The sequence below is a fragment of the Mauremys reevesii genome, linkage group 2, assembly GCF_016161935.1.
Source record: "Mauremys reevesii isolate NIE-2019 linkage group 2, ASM1616193v1, whole genome shotgun sequence".
Classification (NCBI taxonomy): domain Eukaryota; kingdom Metazoa; phylum Chordata; order Testudines; family Geoemydidae; genus Mauremys; species Mauremys reevesii.
In genome coordinates, this window is record NC_052624.1 from 68,459,018 (window position 1) to 68,475,777 (window position 16,760).

Here is a 16,760-nt window from a genome sequence, read left to right on the forward strand (position 1 = left end):
GAAAGAAGCTGCCTGCAAGGAAGCTGCCGGCGCTGAGGAGGGAGCTCAGCTGCTGTTGAAGCCTGGCCTGGAGTATCAGCTGCTGGAGTTGGAGCCCGAACTGTGCTTTGTGCAGAGTTACGGACAACCTCCATTCCCGAGGTGTCCGTAACTCTGAGGTTCAACTCTCTCTCTCTCTCTCTCTCTCTGTGTGTATGTGTGTTGGAGGAATATGGGCTAGCACTGCCTCTGCATTTACACATCAGTTTCAACCCCCTAGCTCAACACAATGATTTAACCTTAGCTCATAAATAAGGCTATGATTTTGTCATGGATATTTTTTGTAAAAGTCATGGACAGGTCTCGGGCAATGAATAAAAATTCATGGAAGCCGTGATCTGTCCCTGACTTTTACTAATAATATCCTTGACAAAATGGGGAGGGAGGAGGGTCCAGCACCCTGCACCACTACATGCAGCGGCAGGAAGCGGCAGCCCCTGCCCCTGCCCAGTGGCTAGGAGTGTGGAGGGACCCTTGACCGGTGGGCTGGGAGCTGCGGGGTCTGCCGGCGGGGGCTTGGCCGCTCCAGGGCATCCCTCACCACCCATGGAGGCTGTGGCGTTCAGGGGATACCCTGCTGGTGGCTGGGGCACTCCGGGGAATTCCCCTACCTCCAGTGGGGTCTGGAGAGCTCCAGGGGATTCCCCTGCCGCTGGCAGGGGGCTGGGGGGGCCACTGGGCTGCTGCCAGAGGGTTCCCCACTGCCCGTGGTGGCTGGGCTGCTGCGCGGCCCCTATGTCAGGGAGGTCTCTGAAAGTCAGGGATTCCAAGACTCCAGCAACCTCTGTGACATACTCCTAGCCTTACTCATAACATTAGACCCTATTGAGAAGAGGGGCAGGGATGAGTTAGGGGTATGGTTATGGTGGAAGGTATTAATGGCTGCCGTTAACCAGCTCTTTGATCTACAGACACTCACAGAGGTGCCTGAGGCTGTGACTCTGCTACACAGATGACAGAATCTCCATGTGTCCCCCATGTTCCCCTTTCTTGTTTTCCCCCAAATCAGTAAGGTTGTACCTACTGATGCCTAGAACATTCCCTGAAATCTTGGAATTGATCCGATGTGGTGTTCAAAAGGTATCATGTTACAGACAGAAATGCTACCGAGTTGAGCGCAAGGCCTTGCAAGCCTGGCTAAATATTAGTTTAATTTAGCCTAGGAGTACAACCACTTATGCGCCAGTCACAATTATGTGGCTATTGCCTGGTGTCATTAGCTAGAGTTAAGCTAACAGAGTTAAGGTCAGGGGTGCTTAGGTAGTTCCAGCCCTTAAAATATTTGCATTTCTTTTAAATTTAAACTTAATCCTCCATTTCCTGGGTTTGTAATGCTTGTTTTGGGGATAATCACAATATTATGCCTCTGATGTTGTTTACTGTTAATTTACAGATATGCACTCACTCTTAACTTTATTTTAATATAGGTTTTGTCTGGTTTCGGAATAGCATATATACAGGGCCGGCTCCAGGCACCAGCAAAGGAAGCAGGTGAGGCGGCCAATGGAAAGGGGCAGCACGTCCAGGTCTTCAGGGGCAATTCAGCGGCGGGTCCTTCAGGGAACAAAGGACTCGCTGCCAAATTGCTACCGAAGGCTGAAGCAGCGAGATTGCGCTGCCGCCAAAGTGCCGCTGATCAGCTTTATCCTTTTTTTTCCCCGCTTCGCCGCTTGGGGTGGCAAAAAAGCTGGAGCCGGCCCTGCATATATGTATCGATTAAGTCTATTTGTGTGGGAGGTTTACTAGTATGTATTGACTATTATTGGAAAGCCATAACGTAGACATAGAGTAGAACTTAGTGTTTTTGGTAGAGCAGTGGTTTTCAACCATTTTGCTTTTGCTGACCGCCTAAAACATTTCAGATGGAGGTGCAAAACCCTTTGGAAATCTTAGACATAGTCTGCAGACCCCAGGTTGAAAACCACTGGAAGGGTGAGAAAGGTTGATTAATAAATAGTGCCTTCTTTCTCTGGAGGGCGTACATTGTTACCTGTCGCTTTAGGAGTTGGGCTGAGAGTGGAGTTTGAGGCGGCGGACTGTCCCGTGGGGCAAGGCCGGCTCCAGGCACCAGCTTATCAAGCAGGTGTTTGGGGCGGCCACTCCAGAGTGGGGTGGCACTTTCAAGGATTCCGCGGCAATTGGGCGAGGGTCCCTCACTCCCGCTCAGAGCGAAGGACCTCCCACTGAATTGCCGCAGATCGCGATCGGGGCTTTCTTGTGGGGGGGGGGGGGCTGCTTGGGGCGGCAAAACCCCTAGAGCCGGCCCTGCCCTGCCGGTAGGGTGTTGGTGAATTGGAAGGGAGCGCTTGAGAGCAGCAGTGTGGCTGCTGGCAGTAGCTCATGCGTGTGGGGGGGGGGGGGATTGCTTCCCTTCCTTTATACTTTTTGCCATGCACGAAAAACACTGCAGCAGCAATCTTAAGTCTCCGCTCCGGCCGGGTTGGGGCTGTATTGTTTTTTTTCTGGGGGGCGGGAACACAACAAAGCCGATATTGCACGCACCCTGCTTGTGCCCGAAGGACGGGGGCTGGACTGAACGGCTGGCGATGCTCCCGGCCGGCAGGGCAAGTCCCCCCCCGCCCCGCTAGCAGGTCGGTGCCTCCCTCCTTGAGCTGGGGGCGCCCTGTGGGCTGGGAGGTGCGGGGCCGGGAGCACAAGGGGCGGCCCTCCCGGCGCTACCGGGCTGCCGCTGCTTCCCGGCTCCAGAGGGGCCGCCCGCGGCGCGGCGCGGCCAGTCCCTCCCCCCGGGGAAGCAGCCGGCGGCGGAGCGGGGAAGGGGAGGGTCTAGCGCTCGGCGCACCGAGCCGGGCACGGAGGGAGCTGCCGGACGGGCGGCTCCTGCCGGGTTCCGGGCCGGCGGCGGCGGCGGCATGGCCGAGGCTGGCGGGGCCGGGGCGGGAGCGGCAGGAGGCGGCGGGGCGGGGCTGCAGCAGGGCTCCCCGGCCGCGGGGGCTGGCTGCCTGCGGACCGGCCCGCGCTGCCTGTGCCGCCGCCGAGAGCCCCGGAGGCGGCGGGGAGCCCGGCTCGGCCCGCGGCGCGGGGAAGAAGGCGCAGCTCCGCTCCGCTCCCCGGGCCAAGAAGCTGGAGAAGCTGGGCGTCTACTCCGCCTGCAAGGTACCGAGCCGGGGAGCGGGCGGCTCCGGCCCCTGCCGCCTGGGGAGCGCGGAAGCGGCTGCGCCCTGGTTGTTTGGCTTCGGTTTGAAACCAGGCGCAACCGGGGAGGCCCCTAAAATGGAGCTGGGGAATGGTGTATGTGGGAGCAACCCGCCCCCCCTTCCGCAGTGCCCCGGGCCCCCCGTCCCAGCCTGCCACCCCCCCAACACCCGCCGGCCAGCTACCTTCTCCCGCGTGCGTCCCCCGCAACACCCCTCCAGGCACCTTCACCCCTTGCATCAACCTCGGAACCCCCCGCCTGCCTTCTCCCGCCTGCCCACTTCTCCCCTGTGCAACCCCCTCCCTGCCACCCTCACCCCCCGGGCACAGACACCCCCCTGCAGCAACCCCCACCTGCCCACTGCTCCCTTGTGCAATTCCCTCCCAGCCACTGCACCCCCTGCAACAAGCCCCCTTTGCCTCTGTGCAATCTCTTCCCTGCCACTGCCACTACACCCCTCTCCACCTCTTTGCCACCTTCACCCCCTGGAAGAGCCCCCATGCGACCCCCCTCTTTGCAGACCCCTCTCCCGTGCCCCTTGCACTTTGTGGGGTGGTGTTGTGACATTTGCATGGAGGATCAGACCGAGAGGAGAGCCCCTCCCTTTCTCCTGAACAGCAGGAAGAGGGAACTTGGCCGTAGGAGAGTGGGGGCGGGCCATCGGAGAATATTGCCCGTTTCTGAAGAATTAGAGGCTAGTGGGGTGGGGGTATCTAAAGGTATGTGTGCGGAAGACGGTGCACGTGTCTGACGGGAAGGCGATTTAGGCCAGCATCCCCTGTCATTACTGCATTATTTGTTTGGTGAAATGCTGCTGCAGCTGCTTGCCTTGTAAACACAGGATTTGGCAGCGGGACAAGCCCCAGCTTTGCCTTGTTATTTTAAGCCCCCCCCCTTGTCCTCCCCCTATGTTTGCAAGACGTGCTGCCCTGGCAGATCCCGATGCCTGCAGTGGCCCCTGCGCAGGGGAGACGGGTGCAGGGCCAGGGTGGGTGTTGGGATCTGCAGCTGCACTCTTGGCCGCCGGGGCCCTGAGCTTGGCAGCAGCGCCTTTGTTTTGACAGGATGACAGCTGAAGGAGGCGGGGACTTCGCCTTGTTGCTTCTGCGGCCTCTGGCTGACAAAAACATTGTATTACTGGATTATCAGTAATGTGAGGAGGTCAGAGCCCAGCAGCCAGTGGTGGAGGAGTTTTCCCAGGGCTCATCCTAAAGTTCCTCTCCTCTCCTGTTCTAGAGAAAAGAGGCCAAGCTATGCACATTCATTTAAACACTGTTAGAGACTGGGTCTTGAAGCTCTTGATTTTATTAATCTTTTCAAAACACTTGTTACCTAGGGAGCAGTGATGGCTGTTTGATGGTTTTAGCTTGGTTCCCAGTGGGGAGCTGTTGGCATCACAAAAGCCTCTGCTAGAATTGGCACTCTCCTCCACAGTCTTGGGAGAGAAGTAAATGAGTGAATGCAGCCTCTTAACTCCCACAAGCTTAGCCCTACTGGTCGTGATTTAGGCATATTGGGGAAGTTGACGCTGCTGTTGCCTTTGCTTCTATGGGGAAATAGGCTACATTAGTCTCTGGGGTCATTAATCCAGCACCTCTGATGAGCACTTAATTCATGTAAATTATTTTCAGTACTGAAAAGCATTATTAGAAGTATTGAGGTGAACATGAAAAAGAAAACTGAGAACACGTGGAGCAGTTATAAAGCAGACGGCCTTATTGCAAGGGTCAAGTAGAATTTAAAAGAGCAGCATGTCTAGTCAAAGCCTCAGTGAGATTGGCTCTAGTTACCTGAGAGATTGCTTCTTCTATAGCCACGGCTGTTCATAACACCTGCGTTTCACCAGCCCAGTGAAAGTGTTGACTGGTAGTAGGAGCAAGAGGCTTCTAAATGCAGGAGACGGAACCTTATGGGGGCTGAAATTGATGATGGAACTCACTCCCATAAGAATGAACACAGAATGACCACTGTCAGAATTAAATGTGAAATGAATTGCTTTGATTTAGCTCTCCCATAACAATTTGTTGACACAACACTCCTCCTACCCACAAACATAAGCAGGCAAACAAATAATACATTTCCTATGAACAAATTAAGCTTTTTCTCCAGTAGACTGGGAGGGAAGGAAGAAAGGGAGAGATTGCTATTTCTAAATATTTGGCAGATGTTCAGGTACCACAGTGATGGGGCTATAAAATAAATAGTATTTGCAGGAGGTTGCAACAGTGAAGAGGTCAACTTTGAATTTTCGTGCTTTATGTCTCAACTTTTGATTCATTTCTGTGTTTGATTTCACAAGCTCTCAGATCACTGAAGTATGTAATTAGTGTTCCCATTCATGCAGTACGCACATGTGAATCCTATAACAAAAGAGTAAATCTATGTATAGTTGTTCACCTTAGAGAGCGCAGGGAATGTGCCTGTCACTCAGCATGTTTGGCATTCTCTAGTCCTTGTATTTTTCTCTTCTCCCACTCCAGCGTGCATCATAGCAGTCAGCAAGATGGAATTTATTAGAATCTTAACCTTTGAGGTGCTGTAAGTAGCAAAGGAAGAGAGAACATTGATTAGGTCTGAAGAGACATGACAACGCAGGAAGGATCAGAGAAAGTGAGAACATTGAATGGAGGAAGACTAGAGCGTGGGCCTATCTGGTAGCAAATGTTGCTTTGCTAGAGATAAGACTTCCACAATGCTCTCTTTCCACTCTTTGCTTCTGTGGAAGTAGGCTGTTCATACCTTACTGCTATTGCTGTCTAATGATGCCCTCTGGCTCATCTTTGAGAGGCACTGGCAAACTCTGCAGGGAGAGTGTCTATGATGTAGTGTGCAGAGCCTTTGGTGGAGAGAAAAAAGGAAAGAGAGGACTATCCCTTAAGGAGGATACAAAGGAGAGGCAGGGCATGAGAAAGACAAAGCACTTTTACTGGAAAACAAGATGATAAAAATAACCATATACTCAGCACTACAAATGTTTTCTACAAAAACGGTCTTCATTAATTTTAATACACTTTTCTATGTGACATGCTTTTTTAAAAAGCAGGCAAACTTTTTGGCCTGAGGTCCACATCGAGTTTCTGAAATTATATGGAGGGCCGGTTAGGGGAGGCTGTCTCCCCCCAAACAGCCAGGCGTGGCATGGCCCGGCCCCCGCCCCCTATCTGCCCCACCCCGCTTCTCACCACCTGACGTCCCCCCTGGGACTTCTGCCCCATCCAACCCCCCCGTTCCGTGACAACCCCCCTGGGACCTCTGCCCCATCCACCCCTCCTATCCTCTGACCACTCCCGGACCTCCTTCCCTTGACTGCCCCCCACCGCCCCATCCAACCCCTCCTCTCATTCCTGACTGCCCTCCGGGACCCTTGCCCCATCCAACCACCCTTTCTCCCTGATTGCGCCCCTGAACCCCTGCACCTGACTGCCCCCTGCCGCCCCATCCAACTCTCCCTTCTTCCTAACTGCCCCTCCCAGGAGCCCATCTCCCATTCAACCCCCCTGTTCCCTGCCCTCTGACCGCCCTGACCCCTATCCACACCCTCGCCCCCTGACCACCACCCTGAACTCCCGTGCCCTCTATCCAACCCCCCCCCATTCCCTGCCCCCTTACTGTGCTGTCTGGGGCACACAGCCGTGCTGCCCAGAGCACCAGGGCAGGCAGTTGCGCTGCCCAGCTGGAGCCAGCCATGCCATCGCGCAGCACAGAGCACCAGGTCAGGCCGCAGCTCTGCAGCTGCACTGCCCGGCAAGAGCTCACAGCCGCCCAGAGCATTGTGCCGGTGGCGCACTGAGCTGAGGCAGCGGGGGACGGGGCTAGCCTCCTGGGCCAGGAGCGCAGGGGCCGGGCAGGAGGGTCCTGCGAGCTGTATGTGGCCCGCGGAACATAGTTTGTCCACCTCGGCTCTAAAATCTCAAGTTAAAGTGCACAATTTACTTTAGGAAGGCAAAATAGTATACAATTAAAATGAATTAAAACCCCCCTTTACATTGGTATGCTTTGTAGTGCACTGAAATGAACACTATTATAAATATGAATTAATTCATAAATATTTATTTTGCCCAGCATGCGATTTGATCATTTGAATGCAAGCTTGGCAATCGTTGGTATGAAAATAGCACTGTGGGACTTACACTCAAATGCATTTAGTGAAGATTGTAGGAGGAAAAATCTTTGGCTTTTTATACATGTTCCTTCATGTGATATAAACCAAGTCTCATTGGGAGCTCTGTCAATGTCTTTAAGTATGTAATATTTTTGTACTCGTACATTTTCTATATATTAAAACAGGATTATTTTTTATTCTTATTTATATATAGTACAGTAATGCCTAGAGGTCACAACTGTGACTGGAGCCCCATGGAGTTTGGCATTGTACAAACACTTGACCATGTATGTACTGTGGGTATTAAAGCAGCACGTTAGTGTAAATGCAGCCTGTAGAGACAGAAAGGGTTTTTCCATTGCTGTAAGAACACCACCTTCTAAAGTGACAGTAGCTAGGTTGACAAAAAGATTTTTCCTGGCGGTGTCTACACTGGGGATTGGATTAGCTTAGCTGTGAGGCTTAGGTGTGTGATTTTGCACACCCCTGAGTGTCGTAGATATGTCACCCTAAATTTTAAGTGCAGACCAGGCCATAGTAGGAAACAGTCCCTGCCCTGAAGAGCTTAGTCTAAATAAATGAGACAGACAAAAGGTGGGAGGGGGAATGAAGCGGTGAAGTGTGTCACAAAGAAATAAGAGCCAGAGTAGAACCCAGCTCCCGTGAGCCCCAGCTCAGTGCTCTATCCGCTGGACCACGTTGTTTCTCATCAGGTTCTAGTTGTGCACTACTTCAGATCCTGCGGTGAGTCCAGTGAGGGTGGACCCCTGGGCTCAGGTGGAGTCCCATTGCATGTGAAAAGAGGAGCTAATGACATATCTATTTAGTGTAATATTTCTGTCTTGGTTAATGTTACCTGCTTGATAGGACTGACTGAGATGACCCTTGACTGTCCTACCTTTTGCTTAGCTTTGTACTCTGGAAGTGTAACTTTTGAAAGCTTGTCTGAATGATAAATTAGTAGGTGAAAAAGGATTAGAGTTGTTCTCTGGACTATGTATAATTCCATAGGCTCAGATGTTTAATGCTTTCTCAATATCAGTTTAAAAGCTGGTGCAAATCTGTCTAACAAGGGTTCTTGAGCCCAATCCAACTTCCATTAAAGTAAATTAAAAAAAATCAGCCACTGACTTAAATGTGCATTGGGGGAGGGAGGAAACAGGTCCATATTAGCCTACAACTACTATAAAAGTAACAGCAAAATAGGAATAAATCAGATTCTAAAATTTGTCTTCGGAAATCTAAGGGCTCTACAGAACTCTTTAGTCAAATGGATCTATTCCCCTCTTCGTATCTGTGTGATTCTTCTCAATGTGATATATTTTCATGGAGAATACTTTAAATTTCAGTAGGAACAATTAGGAATAACTTTTGCAAAGTTATCAAATTTTTGTTTTCGTCTGCATGAAGCTTCTTGTGTAAGAGTTTATCATCGATTTGAGGTTGCTGCTTGCTGGAGAGAGCTGACAGCTAAATTTAAACACCCTAAACAGACTTGTACAATGTTGGATAATGTTGTGTAAGGTTTTTGTTCCACCCCCTGGAATTTAGCAATAAACCTATTACATCCTGCTCCCCCTTTAATTGCTAAATAGGCCAGTCCTCTTCAAAGAGCCAAGTACAATGCGTATCTAAAAGAGCTAATTCTAAGAGTCCTAGGGTCTTTTAATTTACAGCTAATCTAGCTCAGAATTTGTACCTATCTGTGCTCATTTCACCATCTTTAAAATGGGGATGCTATTTCTTAGCAAGTGAGGTATTGTGAAACATCACTCATTAATCTTCTTTAAGCATTTTTAGAACCTTAGATGAGAGGTTGCATGTGCAACCTTAAGTTTGTCATTTCCTGACTTTTGAATGCTTCATTTTGTAATCTTAACATTGTAATTCCACAGTTAAAACAAACAACCATGTAGTTAGTGATAGAGTACCTGAAGCATGCTATTTTCAGACTCATTTTGGACATAGTGTCAGTGTACAAGGTTCTAAAGTTCAGGTCAGCCGTTTCTCTGTTGGACAGCAAATAATATTAAATGTCTAAAGTTGTTTTTGGTTATTCTTGGTTCCTGGACAACATACTTTCCTAGTCTTAATACTTTAATTACACATAATGTAGAGGTATCATGAGGATTCAAATGTTCATATTTTTTACATTGCTTTTACCAAGTAAAGTGCATTGTAATTGCTAAGTTTTGTACTAATCCAGCAGGGCCACCCAGAGGATTCAGGGGATCTGGGGCAAAGCGGAGGAACTGCGGCGCTTGTACTCACCCGGCGGCGGTCCAGGTCTTCGGCAGCATTTCGGCGGTGGGGGGCCCTTCAGTCGCTCCGCGTCTTTGGCAGCAGTGAAGGGCCCCCCGCCGCTGAAATGCCGCTGAAGACCCGGACTGCTGCTGGACCAGGGCTTGCGGGGCCCCTGCGGGGCCCAGGGTCTGGGGCAAATTGCCCCACTTGTACCCCCCATTCCCCGGGCAGCCCTGTAATCCAGTTCTTTCCAGCATGGGTTGGGGATGCTTCTGAGATAGCATACACAATCACCTATTGTGGCCATTTAAGGAACAGTGTTAATGTCCCCTGGGTTGGAAGGATCAGGCTCAAAACCAAAGTTCTTGAAGGCTGTGGTAAGGCAGGGGAAAATGAAAGTATCTTAACTGTTCTTTATTAGAGCCTTGCAGATGGCCTAGAAAAATCAATACAAGAACTGGTTGTACTAGGTCAGATACTCCCCCCAGACACCTCCCCCCAAGACTGCTTTTGAAGCTAAATTAAGTTTTGGAGGAGATAATTTCATACTTTCCTTTCTAACAAAAAGCAGATGAGTGACATGTAAAAAGAAGAAACTGTCATGAGAGAGTCAGAGAAAGAAATGAGTGAACAAAACACGGTGGAAGACTCAAAACAACTCAACGGGATGTAATTTAAGCCACTAAGGAATGCACACTGAGTATTCAGTGTAAAATATTTGCACTGTCAGGGTCCATAATGAAGGCTTAGTTATCAAGAGGACCTTGTTCAGGTTGTGCTGCTGTGTTGTGACCGAGCTTTTATGCTGTATCTGGTGCTTTATGCTGAGTTTTTAAATGTTAATGTTTGTTTGTTTGAGAGAGAGATCTCTGGAATATTGGAACAAAAGAATTGAACATCTGTTTCAAAAGATCTGGCTAGGTTAGGAAGTACAACTGAGGGCAGAAAAAAATCTGCCACTGAACACATTTTATGTTCTGTGGGAGGGCTGATATTTAAATCTGGCAGTTTAACTGAGCTGTTATCACTATTCATACATCTGTTTGTTTGCATCTTTGGTGTTAATTATTGTGTGATGCTAAAGTTTGTGTAGTTACTCGCTGTTTGTAGATATAAGGATTTGGAGTAAACATTGTGTTGTGTGCTTATGTGAAATGTTCACTGATGCTCATAAGAAATCGTCTTAGAATTCTTTAGCCCAGCTTTTCGTACTATTTTTATTAGATATGATTGACACAACTATAAGCGTAATATTTGAGTAGTTTTTTTTATAGCTTTAAACATTGCCTTTTGTTAGAGACACGCTTGGGTCTGAGTGGAAAAAAAACAGTTCTGACAGACACAGAGGGATAAAATGGTTGGATCAAATCCAAGTCCCTTTTAAAAAAATATTCTGGTTTCTGTTTTTCAGAGCTTCTATATTACCTTTTTCTTTTGAATTTTCCTTAATGATGCTTTGTTATAGTCCAGGTTCTTTCTTTCTTTCTTTCTTTCTTTCTTTCTTTCTTTCTTTCACAAATAACTTGCATTAGTACAATGCTAAGGTTCCACATTTACAGTTATAAATTAGGAATTGCGAAAATTAGCAGTTTCATGGCAACGCTGACTTTTTCACAAAGCATGTATGGGCAATCTGGGTGGCATCAGGTTTTGTCTTTCTCCGCATCCTAAGAAAAAATATGGTATCAAACAATCTCAAAGGGTATGTCTACACTGCAATAAAAGACTCGCGGCCCAGCTGTGGCTGGCTCAAGTCAGCTGAGTTGGACTACAGGGCTGTACAATTGCAGTCTAGGTGTTTGGACTCAGGCTGTGGCCCAGCCTCAGAGACTCCGCAAGGGGGAAGGATCTCAGAGCCCAAGGCCCAGCTCGAGCCCATTGTCTACACTGCAGTTTTATAGTCCAAGCCCAGAGAGCCTGAGTCACCTGATCCGGGCTCTGAGACTTGGTGTTGTAGTGTAGACGTACTCAAAAAGATACTCTTTGTTGTAAACCTTTCCAGGGTTTACAACAGAGTATCCTTGGTTCACAGGCATCACTCAAACCTCTGCCTTTTCTTCCTAGTAACTAAACATAAACAGGTTCTACAGCCATTGAGTGACTAAAACAAAAATAGGACCCGTGCTTGTCAGTATGTGAAAAATATGAGTGCTTCTCCAGATAAGCTGGATATCTGTGGTCTTCTAGATACTGGTGTATATTTGGGTATTTTTCTTAGCCTTGTCTACACTTACCGGGAGTTTGACGTGTTGTGATCGATGCATTGGTGGTTGATTTAGCGGGTCTAGTGAAGACCCCGCTAAATCGACCGCAGATTGCTCTCCCGTCGACTCTTGTACTCCACCTGAACGAGAAGTGCAAGGGGAGTTGATGGGAGAGCGTCTCCAGTCAACATTGTGTAGTGTGGACCCTGCAATGGGTAGATCTAAGTATGTCAACTTCAGCTATGTTATTTGTGTAGCTGAAGTTGTGTAACTTAAATCGATCGCCTCCCTAGTGTAGACCCGGCCTTAGAATGCTAGAGAAAACAGCACAGAAGTATAGCCTAAAATTCACTAGAATTAACATAAATCCCTCCAGACCTCTGCTTATTTGAAAAAAAAAATCTTGGAAAAAATTGTTCCTATAAGTCCCTCCCATAGATCCCCAACTCCAAAACTGACCCTCCTTTTTGCCACATACAGACTCCTCTCCTGGGAGCAGAGTTGCCAACTTTCTAATATCTGAAAACCGGACACCCCTGCCCTATCCCCTGCCCTGCCTCTTCTAATGCCCTGCCCCAGCCCCAACTCTTTCCTCCGAGACCCCACCCCTGCTCACTTCTCTCCCTCTGTTGCTCGCTTTCCCCTCCCTCTCTGCCACCTACAGAGCCAGGCTGGGAGAAGCTGATGCGGAGCCTGTCCAATTGGGACATGGCGGTCAGGTTTTTAGCTCAGAAAAGGAGCGAGGGGCTGGGGTGGGGGCAATAGGGGCATGGTGGGGAAGAAAGGGGGGTTGGTCCCCAGAGCAAGGGGATGAGGCAGGGGCAATGAGGGCACAGGCTGGTGGGGTGAATAGGATCCCCCCTGGGAAGCGGTGCTGGAATCTACTTCTCCACCGAAAGCTTGAGCTGCGGGTCCGAGAGCCAGTTCTCTCCATCAGCAGCTGGGAAGCTCCTCCAGGCAGCAGCTGCTGCTCTTCCCGCCCTCTCAGCAGGGAGGCTGATTTGTGATTACTCCAATAACTGGACTTTTAATGTCTGGTCAGCAGTACTGACTGGACGCTGCCAGGTCCAGAAGCGGCAGAAGTTCTCTGAAATTGGAGGGGCCACCGGCGCCCGAACTGTGGCCTGGCCCCCGTGCTGCCCCTTCCCGTGAGGCCGCACCCCCGTGCCACCCCTTCCTTCAAGGCTGCACTCCCCGCTCACTCCTCTCCACCCCTTCCCCACTGTCGCTCACCCTTATGACTGGTAAAAAGTGGGAGAGCTATGCTTTTAAGTGATGGAGCCATGGCCCCTTGGCCCCCTGTTCTGGCACCCCTGCTAGGTCCCCTTTTCGACTGGGCTCCTGGCAACCCTACCTGGGAGCTTAGTGGCTCCCTCCCCTACCTGCATACACCTCTCAGCTGCAGATAGCCGCTCATGTTTCTGCCAACCATTTCATGCCCAGACAGTAGCATGTGTGTGTGTAAGGGGACGGAGCAGCATACTTCCTCTTTCCAAGGGTGGTGTGTTGGTATATGCTTCCTGGGAATCTCTAGGGGCAATTCTATGTCAGCCTGTTGACTTCAGCTGCTGCATGGACCTTTTGCATCCCTTCTAATGTGCTTGCCTACATCGGGTGCAAACTATGGCATGCATATGGTGTCACAGGGATAGACTGGTGGTGCCATGAGTCCTTCCAAATATATCCAGTGAATGGAAATTGCTCAGATGTTATGGAGAGTAACATGTTGTATGTTGTCCAGCAAAGAGGCAGCATCTGGTATTGCAATATTTAGTGCACAGGTTACATGATTTGAAACGATGGAGTTGAAGAACTACTTCAACACAGTTGATTAATATTTTCAGTTCTGGTACCTGAAAAGCTGCAGCCTCTATTGCCTCTGTTGGGCACTGGTACCTTAGCTATAAGGCAATTCAAAACAAAAGACAATGAAGATTTTGTGGAATAAGCTACATTAAATATTTATTTTTCATACCTTTTCTGAACATAATGACACACACAAGATAGACATGAACACCACAAACTGAGATACTACACTTATTTTTAAGTTACTGTCAAGTATTCAGCTGCATTTTTGCAGTAATTTCATTACTAAGAACCTAGAACAGCAAATTATTGTTTATCTTGTTACAGTGAAGTACACAAATGTTTCTAAATGTAGAGCAGATAGGAGATGCTTTTCTTGTAGGTAGGTCTTCAGATTCGAATATGACTTCAGTTAGGAAAATCCAGAAGTTCTTTAATTGCTTTGATGCTGGAACTCAGAAGAAAAAAATACCTTCAGCGCTGCTTTTGTACCAGGTACTTTGCTTCTGAAGTGCCAGCATTCCAGTGGAACATTGCCACTTCAACCCCTGAATGTGTGGAATCTGGCTACCAGAGGCCCCACAGCCTACCTTATTATGTTACCAGTCCTGTTAGTTAAGATTTACTGGGCATCTTTTGCCATCAATATTTGGATCTAAACCTTCCAAGATAAGCAGCAGCATTTCCTTAGTAAAGGCCAGTGCCTCTGGAATTCCCTCGTTTTGGTGGTTTGCTCAGACCTTTGGTTTTGACGCCTCTATTGCATGATGTATTGTTTATTTTGTTTTGCTTCACATGTCTGTTGTATGGTTCCTGGTCAGCGGTATAGAAGACAGGGCAGTGATGTGGATGCTACCAGATGGGTGACCTATTTATTTTATTGTTTTAATTGTAAAAGTGTCTAGATGATATAGCAATAGGAGCCAGCACATCAAATAGATGAATGCTGCTTTTGCACAAAAGTTGGAGTGAGGACCTGCTGTAGAGAAGTTAGCCTGTGGTTTGGAGTGCTTGCCTGTTTTCTCAGCTGGTATCTTCTGACCAGCTGGTAGCAGTAATGGGCTGCCACAGATCATTGTGAATTCTCTGCTTTTAAGTAATAAGTGCGACTTTTTTTTTGTGCATTTCTAGAAAATATGAAATACATTAGTTGTGTGGTAGATATATTAACTGTCTATTTTTATTTCAGGCTGAGGAATCTTGCAAATGTAATGGCTGGAAAAACCCTAACCCACCTCCTACTCCTCCCAGGGCAGATTTGCAGCAGACAATTGTCAGTCTTACTGAACCATGTCGCAGCTGTAGTCATTCACTAGGTAAGTATTTAGCTTCTCCTGGATTTGCAATCCATGTTCTTAGACCCTAGGTCATAATATGACATGCTCTGTTATTCCCAGACAAAAACTATGTTAAGATGGAGTTATGGTTGGGTTATGGAGTTATGGTTATGTACGCATCAGGAATTTAGAGTAAAATACAGTAGATATGTTGAAGTAATCTTAAAAACAAGTGCTACAAACCAGGAAATCCAGAATAAAGGTGAAACTTTAAAGAAATCTAGATATTTTAAGGTATGGATATGTACAATTAGTTCACCAAACAACTTTAACTTTGCCCTGTAGTTATTTATTTAGCCTGTGCATAGTCGTCTAGCCAAGCGATAGCATCTTCAGTGGTGTGATGCAGTTCGTGTAGGCCACCACTGAACCTAGTCAGCAGGCATTCATCGACAGTGTGCCTCATCGTCTGTGTTGTGCTGCAGCTGCACAAAGGGCTGTCACAAAGGCCCCAGCAATACTTGTTGGCTGCACTGAGACCTTTTCTGGTCTGGAACCTGTTCAACAGGGACCACTGGCGATGGGGCAGATCAAAACCAGGCACGCAGATTGTGGGGTTGGCGACGAGGGACTCATTGGGGATTATAATAGATTCCATTCCTCTTGCCAGAGTGTTTCCACTCTAACATCCTAGCATGGCGGATAAGACCATAATGGGCGATGTGACGGTAAACGTACAGCTGGTGGTTTAAAAAGGTCATTGTGCAGCAGCAGGCTTGAGTTGGCGCATACTTTCTCCAGTAACTTGCCAGTGGCAACCTCTTGCCTGATAGGAGGAGGAGCAGTATTGCTCAAAACTGGAAGCCAGGGGGTGGAGTCGGACGCAGGGTGCCGGAGATGATACGCATGGCGGCATGTAACCGCATATCCACCAGTTTGGTGTGTGACGATAGACTCCAAACTGGTGTGCAGGACTCCGTCACCAAATATGAGGTGGCAAGAGCTGATGTCCACAAAGTTGGAGCATGAGCACCCCATGACGAACCTGCCAGTTTGCTAAGAAGATTGTTGTGCATCTTAACTTTAGCTGCTGTCTTCTTCAGACGGACATGGTAACTCAGTGTGCGGTCTAAGGTCACACCTTCTGACCATTCAAATAAACATTCATTTCTCGGGTTGTGCTGGCATGGTGAAGTTTGAACAAACTGGAAACTGTTTTTATGACCCTTGGCTGGAGGCGCCAAGTCTTACAGTAGTCAGCTAACTTTATCATGTCCTGGTTTAAGGTGGCATCAAACTTGTGAAACATCTGGGCCTGGACACCGCAACATATGTCATCTGCGTAAATAAACTTTTGTGACTCCGTTGTTGGCAGGTCATTGATGTAAAGGTTGAACAGGGTTGGTGAAAGCACAGAGCCCTGGGGTAACCCATTGCTCTGTCATCTCCAAGCACTCGTCTCCTCCCCCATATGGACTCTGAACTGCCTATCGTGGAGGAACAGTTCAACGACGCCTGTGACCCAAAGGAGCAAGACCATACCGTATCGTACGCCACTGTTAGAGTGATGAAAACAGCGCCTGTTTTCAAGTTTCTCTTGAAGCCATTTTCAACAAATGTGGTCAGCACAAGTACTTGGTTGCATGTGCTACGGCCTTGGCGAAAGCCAGCTTGGTAAGGGTTCAAAATTCTCTCCACGTCGGGTAATATGCACTGTAGGACCAAGCACTCCAGAGTTTGAAGCACACCGACAATAATGATATGGGACCATAGCTTGATGCTTGACTTGAGTCCTTTCTGGGCTTTAGGAGGCCAATGACTTTTGTGGTACGCCATATCTTCGGTAGCCTACCTTCACTGATGACCTATAGTGAGACTATGCAATAATCATGAGACTAAGATTAAGGCATTTTAGTGTTTGTAGTCCTAGATTA

At 48.5% G+C, this 16,760-nt stretch overlaps 1 protein-coding gene across 5 annotated transcripts in view; it reads left to right on the forward strand.

The window, feature by feature from the left end:
- Positions 1–2,608: 2,608 nt before the first annotated feature.
- Positions 2,609–16,760, forward strand: part of KAT2B (lysine acetyltransferase 2B) — a 62,218-nt gene continuing 48,066 nt past the window's right edge. For 4 of the 5 annotated variants that reach the window (XM_039522111.1, XM_039522110.1, XM_039522114.1 and 1 more), the window contains exons 1-2: positions 14,341–14,412; positions 14,739–14,865. In XM_039522111.1, coding sequence (XP_039378045.1) covers positions 14,356–14,412; positions 14,739–14,865 — 184 coding nt within the window. In that variant the 5' untranslated portion in view covers positions 14,341–14,355. Of the gene's footprint in view, positions 2,631–14,340; positions 14,413–14,738; positions 14,866–16,760 lie in introns of those variants that run through there. The other variant, XM_039522113.1, reaches the window with a different exon arrangement.